We start from the raw sequence: 15037 nt of genomic DNA on the forward strand, positions 1-15037 counted from the left end.
TGGCATCTTCGATAAAATTAATAAAACAAATAACAATCAGTCACAAGATTAACCATTTGAAAGTGTGTTTATGGATGTGGTGTGTGCCTCATGCTGCTGCTGAAAACCCATCTTGTAGCATGAATCCAAGAATGAGGGAGAAGTAATAAAAAATAGAAACAAATGCAGTTTCAAGTGAGGAATTGCTGTGTAGATATTCTAAGTTTTAAATTGTGAAAATTTCACCTTATTATTGTTGTTATTGTTATACAAGACACGATTTGTGTAGTTTTGCTTTAGCCAAACATGTTTGATTGCTTTCTATCCTATCTTCAGTGATTTTTGTTCTGTCTTACATGACACTGTCTGTTATTTGAGCTACCTTGCATTCTATAGCTTGTCTTAGTGGTAAACCTGTAGTATTGTTCCCCATTGTTTTAATATGTTTAAACCAGTGGAAAACAAGACTACAGAATGAAAAACAGTGACAAGCTGTAGAATGAATGCTTTGGGAGGAGAGGGGGGAGGGGGGGAGGGGGAGTACCCACACAAAATAACAGCTAGTATCATGTGAGATGGAATAATAAACAAACCCACTGAAGACAACTGAGAAAGTGCTTTAATATGTTTGGGCAAAGCAAAAATAAACAAATCGTGCCTTGTATAAGACCTAATTTTTAGCTAGCATGAAAATTGCAAGCCAGTGGCTGTGTTGCTGTAACATCAGTTCCCGTCCGATCACCGAAGTTAAGTGCTGTCAGGCTGGGCTAGCTCTTGGATGGGTGACCATCCAGTCTGCTAGGCACTGTTGGCAAGGGGGGTGCACTCAGCCCTTGTGAGGCAAACTGAGGAGCTACTTGACTGCATCCGGTGATGCCTGTGGGCTGAGGATGACACAGCGGCCAGTCAGTACCTTTTGGCCTCCATGGCTTGTTTAGTAGTATGGAAAATAAGATCTTCAACATCCAAAGATGTTATCTAATCATTAAACAGTTATCCAATAAAAAGGGAAGGAAGAACACAGTATACATCTACAGATGAATCATAGTGGCACATAGAAACTAAGATTAACACTGTATCTTATACATTTTCCCATTCGTGGTAGCCATAGCTGTGGATATGTATGCATGCTTGTGTGTGTGTTTGGGGGGCGGGGGGAAAGGTTGTACTTGTTCTAGACATAGAGAGAGAGTTCTTAACTTAGTGCATTTTCCTGTTCCTTCAAGTGTAGCTGGAGACCCATAACTAAGTGGCATCAGACCAGATGAGCAAGCTGGGCTGCTTTGTTTATGGAAGACAACACATTGCGGAAATATAATTTGGGTTGTGTTGAGTATACTAAAACTAGTTTAATGTATAAATTTGACTCTCATACATCCAGAGTTACATTCATTGCTTTAAACGAGCATCTTTGTCTGCTACTACATAAAAATATTGCATGGAATGTGCCAAATATATTACGATTATGCCTACTAATTCATAATGTCAGATGATGATGGCAACTATATTTTAAAAGTCATTAGTTTGTAAAATTACTATATTTAAAAATCCAGGATGGAAAAAAGAAACAAAAGTGAGGAAAGACGATGATTCTCAGGACTGAGTGCTGCATGGGGCATAGAAAAACATAATGTTCAGAGATGTTACCAGCTTACAGAGTTCTCTCTCTTTGTGTAGTGCAAGTACACACTCTCATGCACAGCCATAGGACAGCCAAACACACCAACTCACGGGCATTGGGTCACTGACTGGTTGAGTGCTTAGTCAGTTTGACAAGAGTGAGGAAATAGGGAAGCAGGGGGCAGCAGGGAAAGGGTAAGACATATGTGTCAATAAGTGGGTTGGGAGCATGACAAAAGTGGAGACTCCCAGTGGAAGTAGTAAATGAGGACTGAAAAGGTAATGTTCACAAAATTGAGAGACATATTCTGTTACATGTGCCACACTCCAATCAGTGGTTGTCTTTCATCATTTTTCTTTATTGTTTACCTAATTTCAAATCCTTGTACAAATAGTTGTATTGGCTTAAATGCTCTTCACAGAGATGACATGAAGCAAATGTCATGTTTTCTGTTTCTTAGCACCTTATTTATTTATTTATTTATTTTATCCAGTGAATGGTTTGGAGAATCTTGAAGTGTGGATTTTGACTTTAGTCTGTTTAAACACTTTGCAGAATGAGGCATCTGTTTGTTGTGACATTGGTTATGATAGAAATCAGTAGCAAAAATGAGGATGTAACATTCGTATTTTGAAAATGATCATTAACCACATTACAGGCACAGAAGTGAGCTGAAAAACATTTTTTTATTTTTCAGAGGCTGCAGTTCAAATTTTTTGCTGTTTTAAAGTACTACATGCTATTAGATTCTGTCTTTCCTTCCAAAGCTTTTTTCACCTTTTTTGCTTATTAATGAAGAATGTGTTTAGTTTGAAATTTTCTGTTATGAACGTTTCTCTGAGCTCCCCTCCCCCCCCCCCCCCCCTGCACATATATATATATATATATATATATATATATATATATATATATATATATATATATATATATATATATATATATATATATATATATCTCTCTGAATCATGTTAATTTCTTGAAAACAGAACTGCCTAACTTTCTCAGAACATTATTAGCAGCCACCAGTGAAACCAGAACTATTTCTAAGTGGCACTCAGATACATCTCTTTTTGCTTATTAACGTGATATGATGACTTTATTGAAATCTCTGTTGATGTGGTTTCTGTTTTGTACTTCCTTACTTCAGTTTGTTATTCAAGATCTTACGAATTTTCTTTGTCTGGTTGACCTGCTGACAGTCTTAACAAACAAAAGGTTCATTTTTCACCTCCACAAATACTCATGAATCTCATTATGGTTGTGAAAGCAATTTATTTATGTTGGTAAATGTTGTTATTAGTACATAAGTTCTAGAAATGGTTCTTCTCTTTTATGTTTAAAATTTTAATGTATATTAAATTGGAGCATATGCAGTATTCATGAGACATTTTCTTTAACTGTGTGGTTGTAGTTCATATATTGGCCATACATTGTTTGCTATGTAATTAAATTATGCTGATAATACTTCACTTTCAGTATTATTGATATGTTTTGTTTGATTTGTTGACAATTTATGTACCTTTGATGCAATCATTGCAATAATGTTCCAAAATTAAGAGAGGCGAAGGTTGAGGCTTAACTAATTGTTTTCAGTGATGTGTAATGTAGATCCCTTTTGTAATGTATACTTCCCTGAAGGGAGTGGGTCCTATTGTTGTATTTTTTGTCCCAAGAGATTGAAAATAAAGGATGTATGCTGATTACATTTTGCATTTGTCTGATTTTATTTTAGTTCCATTGTAAACACTTTCTCCCCCAACCCCCTTCTGTTTCTATGTTTACCATTAGTTATTTCTTTTGCTTTGTAATTTCAGTTTCATAACACTAATGTGTGAAGTATATTTAGTTCATTTGAATTTTTGTTTTCCACAGGGAACACCAAGTCAGAAACAACAATTGACGTGAATACTGAAGCTTTACCAGGTAGGTTTTCCATTGCATGAAATGTCCTATAAATACACCAGGTGCTCCCATAAATGTAACACACAGCATGAATATTCTGTCAATGATGAGTTTTATGAGTTTTAGGGTGATTCATTCAGTGTGGGACAGAACAAATAAATTGCATAAAAGTAAACATCGTTGAATAAAGGAAAAGAAAAAGGTCATTACATACTTGCATGTGTATGTTAAGCATCTCTCCCAATATTGAAATTGGTCAGCCAGTTCTGCCAATGACAGGGTAAATTGCTATTCAACAGTCTAAAAATATCAGTGACTCTTGTACAGGTATTTTCGCTATACCCTCTTCAGTTCTGCTTCAGCTACTTAACTCTGAGGGTCTAAGTACAATATGCAAGCCCATAATCACAAGGGAAGTCACACATTTTTAAAGGTGTAATAATGCTTCCATACCGTGCATTCATGTGAGACGGTGTCATTTCTTGCTGAAAATATACCCCTGTAAGCTTGCTGTTGTAAGTCTTCTTCTTCAGAAACAGAGATTTTACTAAGCAATGGATACAACTTGGTGTATACAGTAATCTGAAAGGTTGTTTAAAAACTTCGTTTAGTTTGGAAAACATGCTGCGCCCATATGCCATAGGTTCATTCACTGAAGACACATCTGTTGGTTGAACGATGAGCAAAGACAGTACCACTTTAAGGTGACAGGCGAGTCCATGTTTTCTATAACATCAGTGTTGGATAACAAGCAAAGTCCAAGGGAAAGTCACATAGTTCAGCCCCACTATCAGTAGGCACATCGGGGAGCTTGCTGTAAACATCGGCTAGGTGCAACAAGTGAGGCTGTGGCAGTCATTAAATCTGCTATGGGTGTTATGCCATGTTACCTGGTACCAGTGGATGTATTCTTCCATTCTGCATCTAGTGACCTCGCCCAATGTATGCATAGTTACATCAATTGATCCATTGATACGTCCAACGTGATTACAAGAGCCCTCTGCTCTTGAATCATTCCATAGAGCCAGAACCATTATGGGTGGTGGGGAGAGGACAAGGTGTGTGCAGACAGCTGCCAGGTCTCGAGTGCGGCTTCATTTGCTGCCGGTGCTAGAGGAGCCAATCCTAGTGTGATCTCATAGAGGCAGGATGTAAAGGTGATTCAGACTCGGAGTTTGCTACTGATTTTGGAGAAGGCTGTAGGTCTGACATCAGACCCAGCACAGACTAGGGCACTCTCTTGTGAATTGTCCATGTCCAGATACAGAGGTGATGGATGACAGGTAGAGAATCAGAAATGCCGGATGCTCACGACCACCACACCAGACCCCACACATGTTTTTGTCTGCCCATGGGGTTGGAGAGGTTGCTGCCCACATCAGTGTGGCATATCTGGAGATGGAGTTTGCCCTGTATAGCACAAATGCTGCCAGTGAAAAATACCTTAAGATATGACCACAAGGACCAGCTGACAGCCTTTCAAGGCAGTGAAGAAGCAGGTGCATGCAGGAGTTCTGTTCTGCCCGGCTTTGATCTCTGATAGGTGTCACCGAGTAAATGGACAAACAGAAAAGCAGTGTAGAGTCAGTAGGTATGAGTGTCAAGAGTTCTTCCATCTGTGTTTTAAAGAGTCTAACAAAATGTTTAGCCACACTGGTAGAGGCCGGAAGAAACAGAGGTGTGGTAATATTCCTGAATCCAACTTTCAAAAACCAGTTGATGGAAATTGCAGTCCTTTTTTTGTGACAAGAGATCCCGATGCTCATTCAATACAACAGAAATTATGGCAGAGACCCTCTGTATCGTCTGTTGTATTTTAATGATATGCAGGAAATGAGAATGCAAATCTATTAAAATCAACCACATGGATCTATGGAATGGATCCCCAAAATCAACATGCACCTTATACTATGGCTGGTAGCCTTGGAGTCACCCTTGGCCAATACAAATGTCACTGGGCCAGGTTTTTCAGTTTGGAAATGCCTCAATGGGACTGATGGGAGAGTCGCACTATATGGGACTGCAGAATCTCTTGAATCACCACTCATCAGTTATGATCATATTGATTGAGCAACAGGATACCTTCAAACAGATAAAGGCCATGGTGATATGGAAAGAAACAATGTAGTTCCACGGGGGCTGACAAAGTAAGGTCCTTCGGCCAGCCAGTTTGCACAAACTGGCAGACCTGCCTCAAGAATGGATCCTTTTGTGTAGCTGCTGGAACATCTCGGGGGAAGAGATGAGAAAGTCTTCCACTGTCTCCTCCAGTTGTGGTTTAATGCAAAACCAAACTGTCTCTTGTTTGTCAAATTCCTCATTGAGACCCATAGGAAATTGTGACAGCAAGACTGCATTCATGTGCTGTGCATTGTATTATAATGAATGGAATAGTGGTAATTTGATTAGAAAAGAGCCCAGCATTGTGGCTTCTGAGAGGTCCAGTCAGGAAACAACAGATTGCTCACAACCATTTGGGTTGTTATGCAATAAAATGGCCCAACACCATAGTGACACGTCTTTGGCCAACACAAGAAGTAAAAGAGTCTTGTATAAGGGCAGGTGAAGAACAGTGTGGAGACATTGCTCAAGCATAAGAAAGACTTGGTGACAACGTGCTAAAAAGTGGAAGAGGCTCTTTTTCTCCATGATCAATTCAATGGATGGGCTATTGTTGCAGTGTGGGGGATAAATCAGGCCTAAAATATAAATTTGCCTTCAAAAACCTTCTTTTCTGTAGGATTATGAGGAATGGTTGTCGCATTCTCACTTTCGTAAGTTTGCTTCTTCAATTACAAAGATTTTATAAAGTGCAAACTGTGCAAATAAATCACAGAAAGTGATGGTTACTGATTCTTCTGGAAATGTGCAACACAGAAAAGCTCTGGAAGTACATACCTCTTGGCTGATACATTAATCTGGAAGTGTGTTGAAAAACTCATGTTAGTGCAGGAGAATATTGTAGGTTAGACTGGAAAGCACTCAAATATGAACCCTCTCTTTCATTGTACCCATGTGCTGTTGGTTTGTTCAGAGGAGACACAACTGTTGGTTGAGTGATGAATAAAGACAGTGCTGCATTAGGCAGAATGGCTGCCTCGTGTGTTAGCCAAACATTGACAGTCAATAAGAACACAGCGCAAATCACAATCCACAAGAAAATACACCAGGGGTTTGAAAATATCGGCATGTTGCGATGAGTGAGGCCATTGCAGCCTTAAATCCGCCATGCATATTTTGCCATGTGCCCGAGCTTAGCCACCTCACCTGTTGTATGTGTAACTATATAGGTTGACCTATCATTATGTCCAATGGGATTACAAGATTGACTACAATCAGTTGAATCATAGATCATGAAGAAGTCTGCAGCTACACATCTATGTTCATTGTTCTGTCAAAAAAATGGCTGGCTTTCTATCATTTGCCTTCGGAAGGCAACATTCCAGTACAGCCGATAGACACAGAAATTTAGAACGTTATTTTGCTCACCAACAAATGATCATTTTATGATGTAAAGTTGTCTCAAGATAAGTTTTTTTGTCATTTCACAATTAATGTAGCCAGATAAATAAAAAATGTCTGGACACTCAATACCATACCATTGCCCCATCATTTATGTATTAATACCATATTTTGTGGCACTAATTAGGCCACTTTAGATCATTTATGTAAACGGTTTTTCAGTTTCCGGTTGGCCCAGTACCTTCTTCATCCTCTCAGAACTCAACTATTTTTCTGCAAGTTAAATCACCCTTCCCATTTTTTGTTTATTTTAGTCTGTAATCTAGAATGAAATTTCCACTCTACAGCGGTGTGTGCACTGATATGATACTTCCTGGCAGATTAAAACTGTGTGCCGGACCAAGACTGGAACTCGGGACCTTTGCCTTGCAAATCTGTGATCTAGTTTGTATTACTTTCAGTTTCATGATTTTGTCTGTTTGCTTTTTTAAATCTTTCTTTGTAATTTATACTCCCTTCATATCTTCCTTCATTTTGATAATCCATCTAATGTTGCTTTTACTTTTCCATAATTTCTCTATTATTCTCCAGATGATTCTGTTTTCTGGTGTCCTCCTTATGTGTCCAAAGAACAAAATGTGTATCCTCTTGATCATGTGCAGTACCAGTTCCAGTTCCTAATAGACTTTTTCATTAAAAGCTAGTCTCCAGTGTTCAGTTTGTTGGTAATTTTTGTTTGTGCATGTTTTGATTCTCCTTCTCTCTTTCTTGAGTATTCTCTTCATTTCTGCAGTGTTGTTTTGAAAATGGTTTCACTTGCCTGTGTTATTACTGGCTATGTAATTGTTCTGTAGTTGTTAGCTTTGTGGCTTCTGTAAGGCCTTTGCTGTATGTATTTGTTGTGCAGTACGTATATATTATACTTTTGCCAGTTTGTTTATTCTCCTTCACCATGTAGGCCTTTCATTGGGTTATATGTTAAGAGTTATCCGGGTTATATGTTAAGAGTTATCCCAAGTATGTAAACGTCTATACAGTTATAATTTCTTGTTTTTCTGTTGTGATTTTGCTATGGAGCAGCAGATCAGTTAACGTAATCTCTGTTATTCAAAGGATATTGTGAGACCACTTTTGTGTGCTATTTCTTATAGTGATTTAATTTTTTGTTGATATTACTGAATATGTAAACTTATATTGTCTTTGGGTCTTCCAATTACGATGTCTTCTTGGTTCAGCCATGTACCATTGTCTCATTATACATGCCAATGTACAGCTAAACAGTTAATGGTGACAGGCAGTCTCCCTATCTTAAACCAGTTTTAATGGAGAATGACTCCAAAAATTCTCCTTTAAATTTGTCTTTTGATTTTGTGTTGTTTACAGTATATTAAATCAACTTGGCTAATTTTGGGTGGAGTCTGATATTTCTTTAAGATTTCCAGAATTGAAGTCTTTGGACATAGCCATGTTGTTGTTGTTGTTGTTGTTGTGGTCTTCAGTCCTGAGACTGGTTTGATGCAGCTCTCCATGCTACTCTATCCTGTGCAAGCTTCTTCATCTCCCAGTACTTACTGCAACCTACATCCTTCTGAATCTGCTTAGTGTATTCATCTCTTGGTCTCCCTCTACGATTTTTACCCTCCAATGCTAAATTTGTGATCCCTTGATGCCTCAAAACATGTCCTACCAACCGGTCCCTTCTTTTTGTCAAGTAGTGCCACAAACTCTTCTTCTCCCCAATTCTATTCAATACCTCCTCATTAGTTATGTGATCTACCCATCTAATCTTCAGCATTCTTCTGTAGCACCACATTTCGAAAGCTTCTATTCTCTTCTTGTCCAAACTATTTATCATCCATGTTTCACCTCCATACAAATACTTTCAGAAACGACTTCCTGACACTTAAATCTATACTCGATGTTAACAAATTTCTCTTCTTCAGAAACACTTTCCTTGCCATTGCCAGTCTACATTTTATATCCTCTCTACTTCGACCATCATCAGTTATTTTACCCCCTAAATAGCAAAACTCCTTTACTACTTTAAGTGTCTCATTTCCTAATCTAATTCCCTCAGCATCACCCGATTTAATTTGACTACATTCCATTATCCTTGTTTTGCTTTTGTTGATGTTCATCTTATATCCTCCTTTCAAGACACTGTCCACCCAAGGACTCGGTTCCGCCTGTGGCCCTCCGTCGCCGTTTTCTTGCGCTCCTCGCCTTATTTTCAGGCTGTGAGCCTGTCTACACTGATGGTTCCCTGATGTATGGTTGTACTGCCTACACTTTTGCTCACGCTGCCCATGTTGAATAGCGCTCCTTGCCGTCTGGCTTCAGTATTTTTACTGCAGAGCTGGTGGCCATATTGCGCGCTCTTGAGCATATGCGTTCCTGCTCAGGTACGTCCATTGTCATCTGCAGTGACTCCCTGAGCAGCCTCCAGGCTATCGACCGCTGCTATACCTCTTCTCATCTGGTATCCTTTATTCAGGAGTCTGTTTTTGCCATTACCCGCTCTGGTCGTTCGGTGGTTTTTGTTTGGACGCCAGGTCACGTTGGCATCCCGGGGAACGAACGTGTCGACAGGCTGGCCAGAGGGGCGATCAACGCCCCCACTTTGGAGATCGGCCTCCCGGCTCGTGATCTGCAGCTGGCGTTTCCGCCGTAAGGTGCTTGGCATGTGGCTTGACGAGTGGCGTAGCCTGACTTCGCCCAATAAACTGCGGGCTGTTAAGGAGACGACCGATGTGTGGTGGTCCTCCCTGCGGGCTTCTCGCAGAGACCCTGTCATCCTGTGTCGGCTCCGCATCGGCCACACCTACCTGACGCACGGACATCTTTTGCATCGGGAGGATCCCCCCCTGTGTCAGTGCGGGTCCCGGTTGACGGTCGCCCACATTTTGTTGGAGTGTCCCCGACTGCGTACCCTTCGGCAGTCTTTTAATCTCCCGGGCACATTGCCTTTGGTTTTAAGTGACGATGCCTCCATGGCTGACGACGTTTTAAATTTTATCCGTGGTAGTCCTTTTTATGGTTCCATTTAGGGGGGTCCTGCCCCTTTCCCTTTCTGTGTCTCTTGTCCTCGAGTCTCTCATTGGTTGCGGATTTTAGTGTGTATTCGGATGTTTGACTCTTTCCCTTTTTTTTGTTCTCATGGTCAGTCAACCAGTCTCCGGCCCTCTTCTTTTCTTCCGTTTCTTTCTGTCCGGGGTTCGTGTGTCCTCTTCTTGTCTCTAGCGTTCGATGCCACATTGGTGTTCTTTCAGTGACTGGGGGGAGGGCTGTCTCCTCCCCCCTTGGGGTTTTACCTGCTCCGTAAATTTTCATCTCGCCTGTTTTTGGAATGGGGGACTGATGACCTTCGCTGTTCAGTCCCCCTTAAACATCCCAACAACCACCACCATTCCGTTCAACTGCTCTTCCAAGTCCTTTGCTGCCTCTGACAGAATTACAATGTCATCGGCGAACCTCAAAGTTTTTATTTCTTCTCCATGAATTTTAATACCTACTCCAATTTTTTTTTTTTTGTTTCCTTTACTGCTTGCTCAATATACAGATTGAATAACATCGGCGAGAGGCTACAACCCTGTCTCACTCCCTTCCCAACCACTGCTTCCCTTTCATGCCCCTCGACTCTTATAACTGCCATCTGGTTTCTGTACAAATTGTAAATAGCCTTACGTTCCCTGTCACCTTCAGAATTTGAAAGAGAGTAATCCAATTAACATTGTCAAAAGCTTTCTTTAAGTCTACAAATGCTAGAAAAGTAGGTTTGCCTTTTCTTAATCTTTCTTCTAAGATAAGTCGTAAGGTTAGTATTGCCTCACATGTTCCAACATTTCTACGGAATCCAAACTGATCTTCCCCAAGGCCATATGCCTTCTTAAAATTTGACAAGATTATTGCAAGAGGCTTGTTTCATATAATATGCTGTGAGTAATTCTAAGGTGGTGATTTGTTGTGCACAGATTCTCCTGATTCTGAATCCTCTCCGTTATTCACCTAATTCTTGCTCTAGTTGTCATTTAAGCCCATGATATAAAATTCTGGAGAATATCCTGTATGTGCATTTAAAGCAAGATACACCTCTGCAGTTATATGGATTGCTCTTTATTTCCTTTTTTGTGGAATTGGTGACTTATAGTGGTCATCCAATGTTCGTTGAGTTTGTGTTATCTGGATTATTTTGTATAGAGATGTGAAAACCTGGTTTTCTCTGGATGCCTTGTAGTTTCTCAGCTTTGTGAGTGCAGTTTCCACCTCTTGGACTGTTGGGCTTAATTTTTAAACATTCCTGGGATTATTCACAGTGCACAAGTTCATTGAATCCTTTTGCCCTTATTTGAGGCTTTACCTTGTTACTTTGTGCCATTTTCTGTTTGTCCTCACTTTTCAGCATCAATGTAGGGGAAGGGGAGGACTACATTTTGACGCTTGTCTTCCAAAGATTTTGTAATAGTCTCTGGAATTAGTTTTCTGGTAAGTTTCTTGTAATGTGTTGAGCACATCTTTCTGATATTGTCTCATGATTTACCTCATAATTTTTGTATGTTTTTTTCTGATGTTTTTGAAGCTGATTGTATGTGCTTCTATTATGTGGCTTTGAAATTGTACCCTTGCCTCTTATCTTTCTTTGTGAATCTTGTCACAATCTGAAGTCCACGAGGTACATCTTTTGTGCATGTTTAAGGAGGCAAATTTTTCAGCTTGTTGTAATCAGTGTCAGTTCTTCTAAATTGTCCATTAATTTTGTATTTGTTTGATTTCTTGATAATTGTCATTTCAGATTAGTTTGTGTGGGTCATAATTCCTCTTTTCTCTGTTGGTTTCTCATTTATTCTTTTTAGAGGTGTGAATTTAAATTTGATTTGGTCTATAGGTATAGGTATAGGTCTAAACCTATGTCTATTCCTCATAGTACTTCAACATAGTAGATTTTTCAGTGAAATAATTTGTCAATACATACATAATCAAGACACGATTCCTCTTTTCTCCTGTTAGGATGTTTACAACCTTTAAGTTTGATGGAATCCCTTTGAATTATGTCAAGTTGGGTATGAAGCTGTGCTGTCTGCAGAGTTCAGTAAGCCTTTGGCTGTTCCTAGTGGTATATTTCTGTGGAGCCCATTTCTTGATTGTAAACTGATAGGGGAAAAAAAATCCCAAGATCGAGACATAAATAACATAGAGTAATGAAATTTTAGGAATATGTTTGTCTAGGTAACATATTTAAGTGATTAGCATTGCAAGTTCACAGGTAAATGTAAGTGCAAGAAAAACCATTGCAAATTTGACATGCTGGCACATTATTAACTGGTGTAACCACCAGAATGTTGGCATATGATGATTTTCTGTACTTGCTTAATTGGAGACAGATCTGGTGATCAAACAGGCCAAGACAGCATATCAACATTCTGTAGAGCATGTTTGGTTACAACTGCAGTATGTGGGCAAGCATTATGCTGTGCAAAACACCCTGTAGAATGCTGTTCATAAATGGCAGCACAGCAGGTCTATTCACCAGACTGAGTTATACATTTGCAGTTATGGTGCATGGGATAACTACAAGAGTGCTCCTGGTATCAATTGAAATTGCACTCCAGAACATAACGGCGTGGGTAGGCCGCAGGTGCTCACTTGACCTCCTTGTAACCAACACACGGCCTTCACTGCCACTGTGGCAGAACCATCTTCCATCAGAAAATGCAGCTGACCTCTCCACTCCGTATCCTCCAATGAGATCATGTTTGACGTAACTGAAGTTGCAAGTGGTGGTGGTTTGAGGTCAGTGGAGTGCATGCTACAGGTCGTCTGGCTCAGAGCTGTCCCTGAAGTAACTGGTGTCTAACAGTTTGTTGTCACTGTATTGCCAGCGGCTACTCGAATTACTGCTGCAGATGCATTACAGTGTGTCACAGCCATAAGCTGAACACATTGTTCTTCCCCTGCAGTAGTGCCACGTGGCCATCTGGAGCCCATTCTTCTTGCAGCCAAACGTTTTTGCGACCAGTGCTGCCAGAAATCATGTACAGTGGCTGCATTCCTGCCAAGTCTTTCTGCAATATTGCAGAAGGAATATCCAGCTTGTCATAGACCTTGTTCATAGTCCTATCACACAACCTTGTTTAAACTTTGTGAGCTGCCTGATATTTCTATCTTCAGCATCTTAAAGGCATCCTTGACTAACATCAACTCAATATGTTGGATCTCAAAGGCAACTAACACTCACAATTGTTACAGCGCATACTTGAAGCAAACCTGATTTGCATCCTCATAGTGGTGCTGCTAGGCCACTCTTATGCAACTGGTGCGAAATTTCAGTAGATGTCATCTTTCAGATGTAGAAACATGTCTATCAACTTCCGTTTACCTTGCAAAACTCCTTCTTAGTATTAGGATTTTTTTTTGCCTCAGTGTATCTCAGTTTTTTCCCCAATTCTTATTTGGATTCAGGAGTCTCCTAATAGTGTCTTAATATTGCTTTTATTTACTCAGATTATCATCAGACAAAGCTTTTCCACACCTTTCATGATCTTTGTCAGAAAATTTTTCTCATTGATATGGGCATGATTGTTTATGATGGTTTGTTGATTTGTTGGCTTTGAGGTTGAAGTTGTAGTTCTTAATGAAATGGCTTGGAAATCAATTATGTATGATTTTTAATTTTGTAGTAAAGTTCTGGTAGAATATTAAAGGATACCATTCACTGAAAGGGAGAAGTCTTGAGTCATTGATAGGCAGACACAAAAAGAAAGAAAACTTGCAAGCTTTTTTGTTATGTTATTGTGTGCTGGTAAATGTTTGGGTGATTTTACAAGCTCCAGTAGATTGTTGCATTCTAGGTGCCTACCTACCAAATCTGATAAAGGCATCTCTTGCTTTATTGTTGTGTAGGTCAGTGGAATTTTTCCCAAAAGACTTTGTCATACTGAGACCAAAATTTTGAACCATTCACATTGCATTCCATCTTTTTCTTCATTAAAGGCATCGGTTCATACCCCATGACAAGTATTACAATTTCCCTTCCTGTTTCCAGAAATATGAACTACCTATATCTGTACACAAGTGGATAATAGTTCAAGAATGCTGTCAGGCACAAGAGCAGTGTTTGTATTGATTGTGCAAAATTTTCTGACTCTTTCTTGACTGACATTGATTAAAGGGATGCACACACCACTCAATTAACACATGCTACACATTGCCAAATGCTGATGTGGTTATTCAATAGCTCGTCCTGCTTGCAAACAGCAACAACCAAAAATGTGAACACAGTACTGTTACTGAAAAGCATCACATTTGTAGACAGGCACAACAAAAAGGCTGTGACACATTGAGCTTTTGGTCAAAGACTTCTTCAGAAAGGAAAAGAGAAACATACATACATTCACAACAATCAAGCACACCTCTCTCTCTCACACACACACACACACACACACACACACACACACACACACACACCTGCTATCTCTCTCCTCTTCAGCCAGATTGCACTGTATCGTATCAAATGGAAGCAGCAATCTTGTTGGGATGAGGAACCAGGGGCGAGACGGAGGGCAGGTTACAGATGGGGAAAGAGGAGACAGCACTGCCTGGCATGATTAGGTCTTGAGACAAGGCTGCCAGACACAGTGTCTGGAGGTTGTGGGGGAGGGAGGGGTGTAAAAGGAGAGGAGCAGAGAAGGGGGAAAGACTGGTGGCTGTACCAGCAGTAAGTGGCACACTGTGAAGCTGAAGAATTGTGAATTGGGGGGAGGTGATAGGACAGAGGGGGTAGAAACTGTTGGTTGGATGGTGTGTGGACATTAGGTTACCATAGGTTGAGGCTGGGATAATTTCAGGAGTGGAGAATGTGTTATAACAACTTTCTGTGCTGATCAGAAAAGTTGGTGACAGAGGGGAGGATCCAAATGGCCCAGTTTATGAAGCAGCCATTGAAAATGAGCATGTCATGTTCAGCTGCATGTTGCATCACAGGGTGGTCCCTTTTACTCTTGTCCACAGTTTGGCAGTGGCCATTCATCCTGGTGGATACCTACCAATAAAAAGCTGTGCAATGATTGCAGCAGGGCT

At 40.1% G+C, this 15037-nt stretch overlaps 1 protein-coding gene across 2 annotated transcripts in view; it reads left to right on the forward strand.

Moving 5' to 3' along the window:
• Positions 1-15037, forward strand: part of LOC126336747 (protein bric-a-brac 1-like) — a 174579-nt gene that overhangs the window by 113850 nt on the left and 45692 nt on the right. For both annotated transcript variants that reach the window (XM_050000746.1, XM_050000747.1), the window contains exon 5: positions 3473-3523. In XM_050000746.1, coding sequence (XP_049856703.1) covers positions 3473-3523 — 51 coding nt within the window. The remainder of the gene's footprint in view (positions 1-3472; positions 3524-15037) is intronic.

This window comes from Schistocerca gregaria, chromosome 2 (genome assembly GCF_023897955.1).
Source record: "Schistocerca gregaria isolate iqSchGreg1 chromosome 2, iqSchGreg1.2, whole genome shotgun sequence".
Lineage (NCBI taxonomy): Eukaryota > Metazoa > Arthropoda > Insecta > Orthoptera > Acrididae > Schistocerca > Schistocerca gregaria.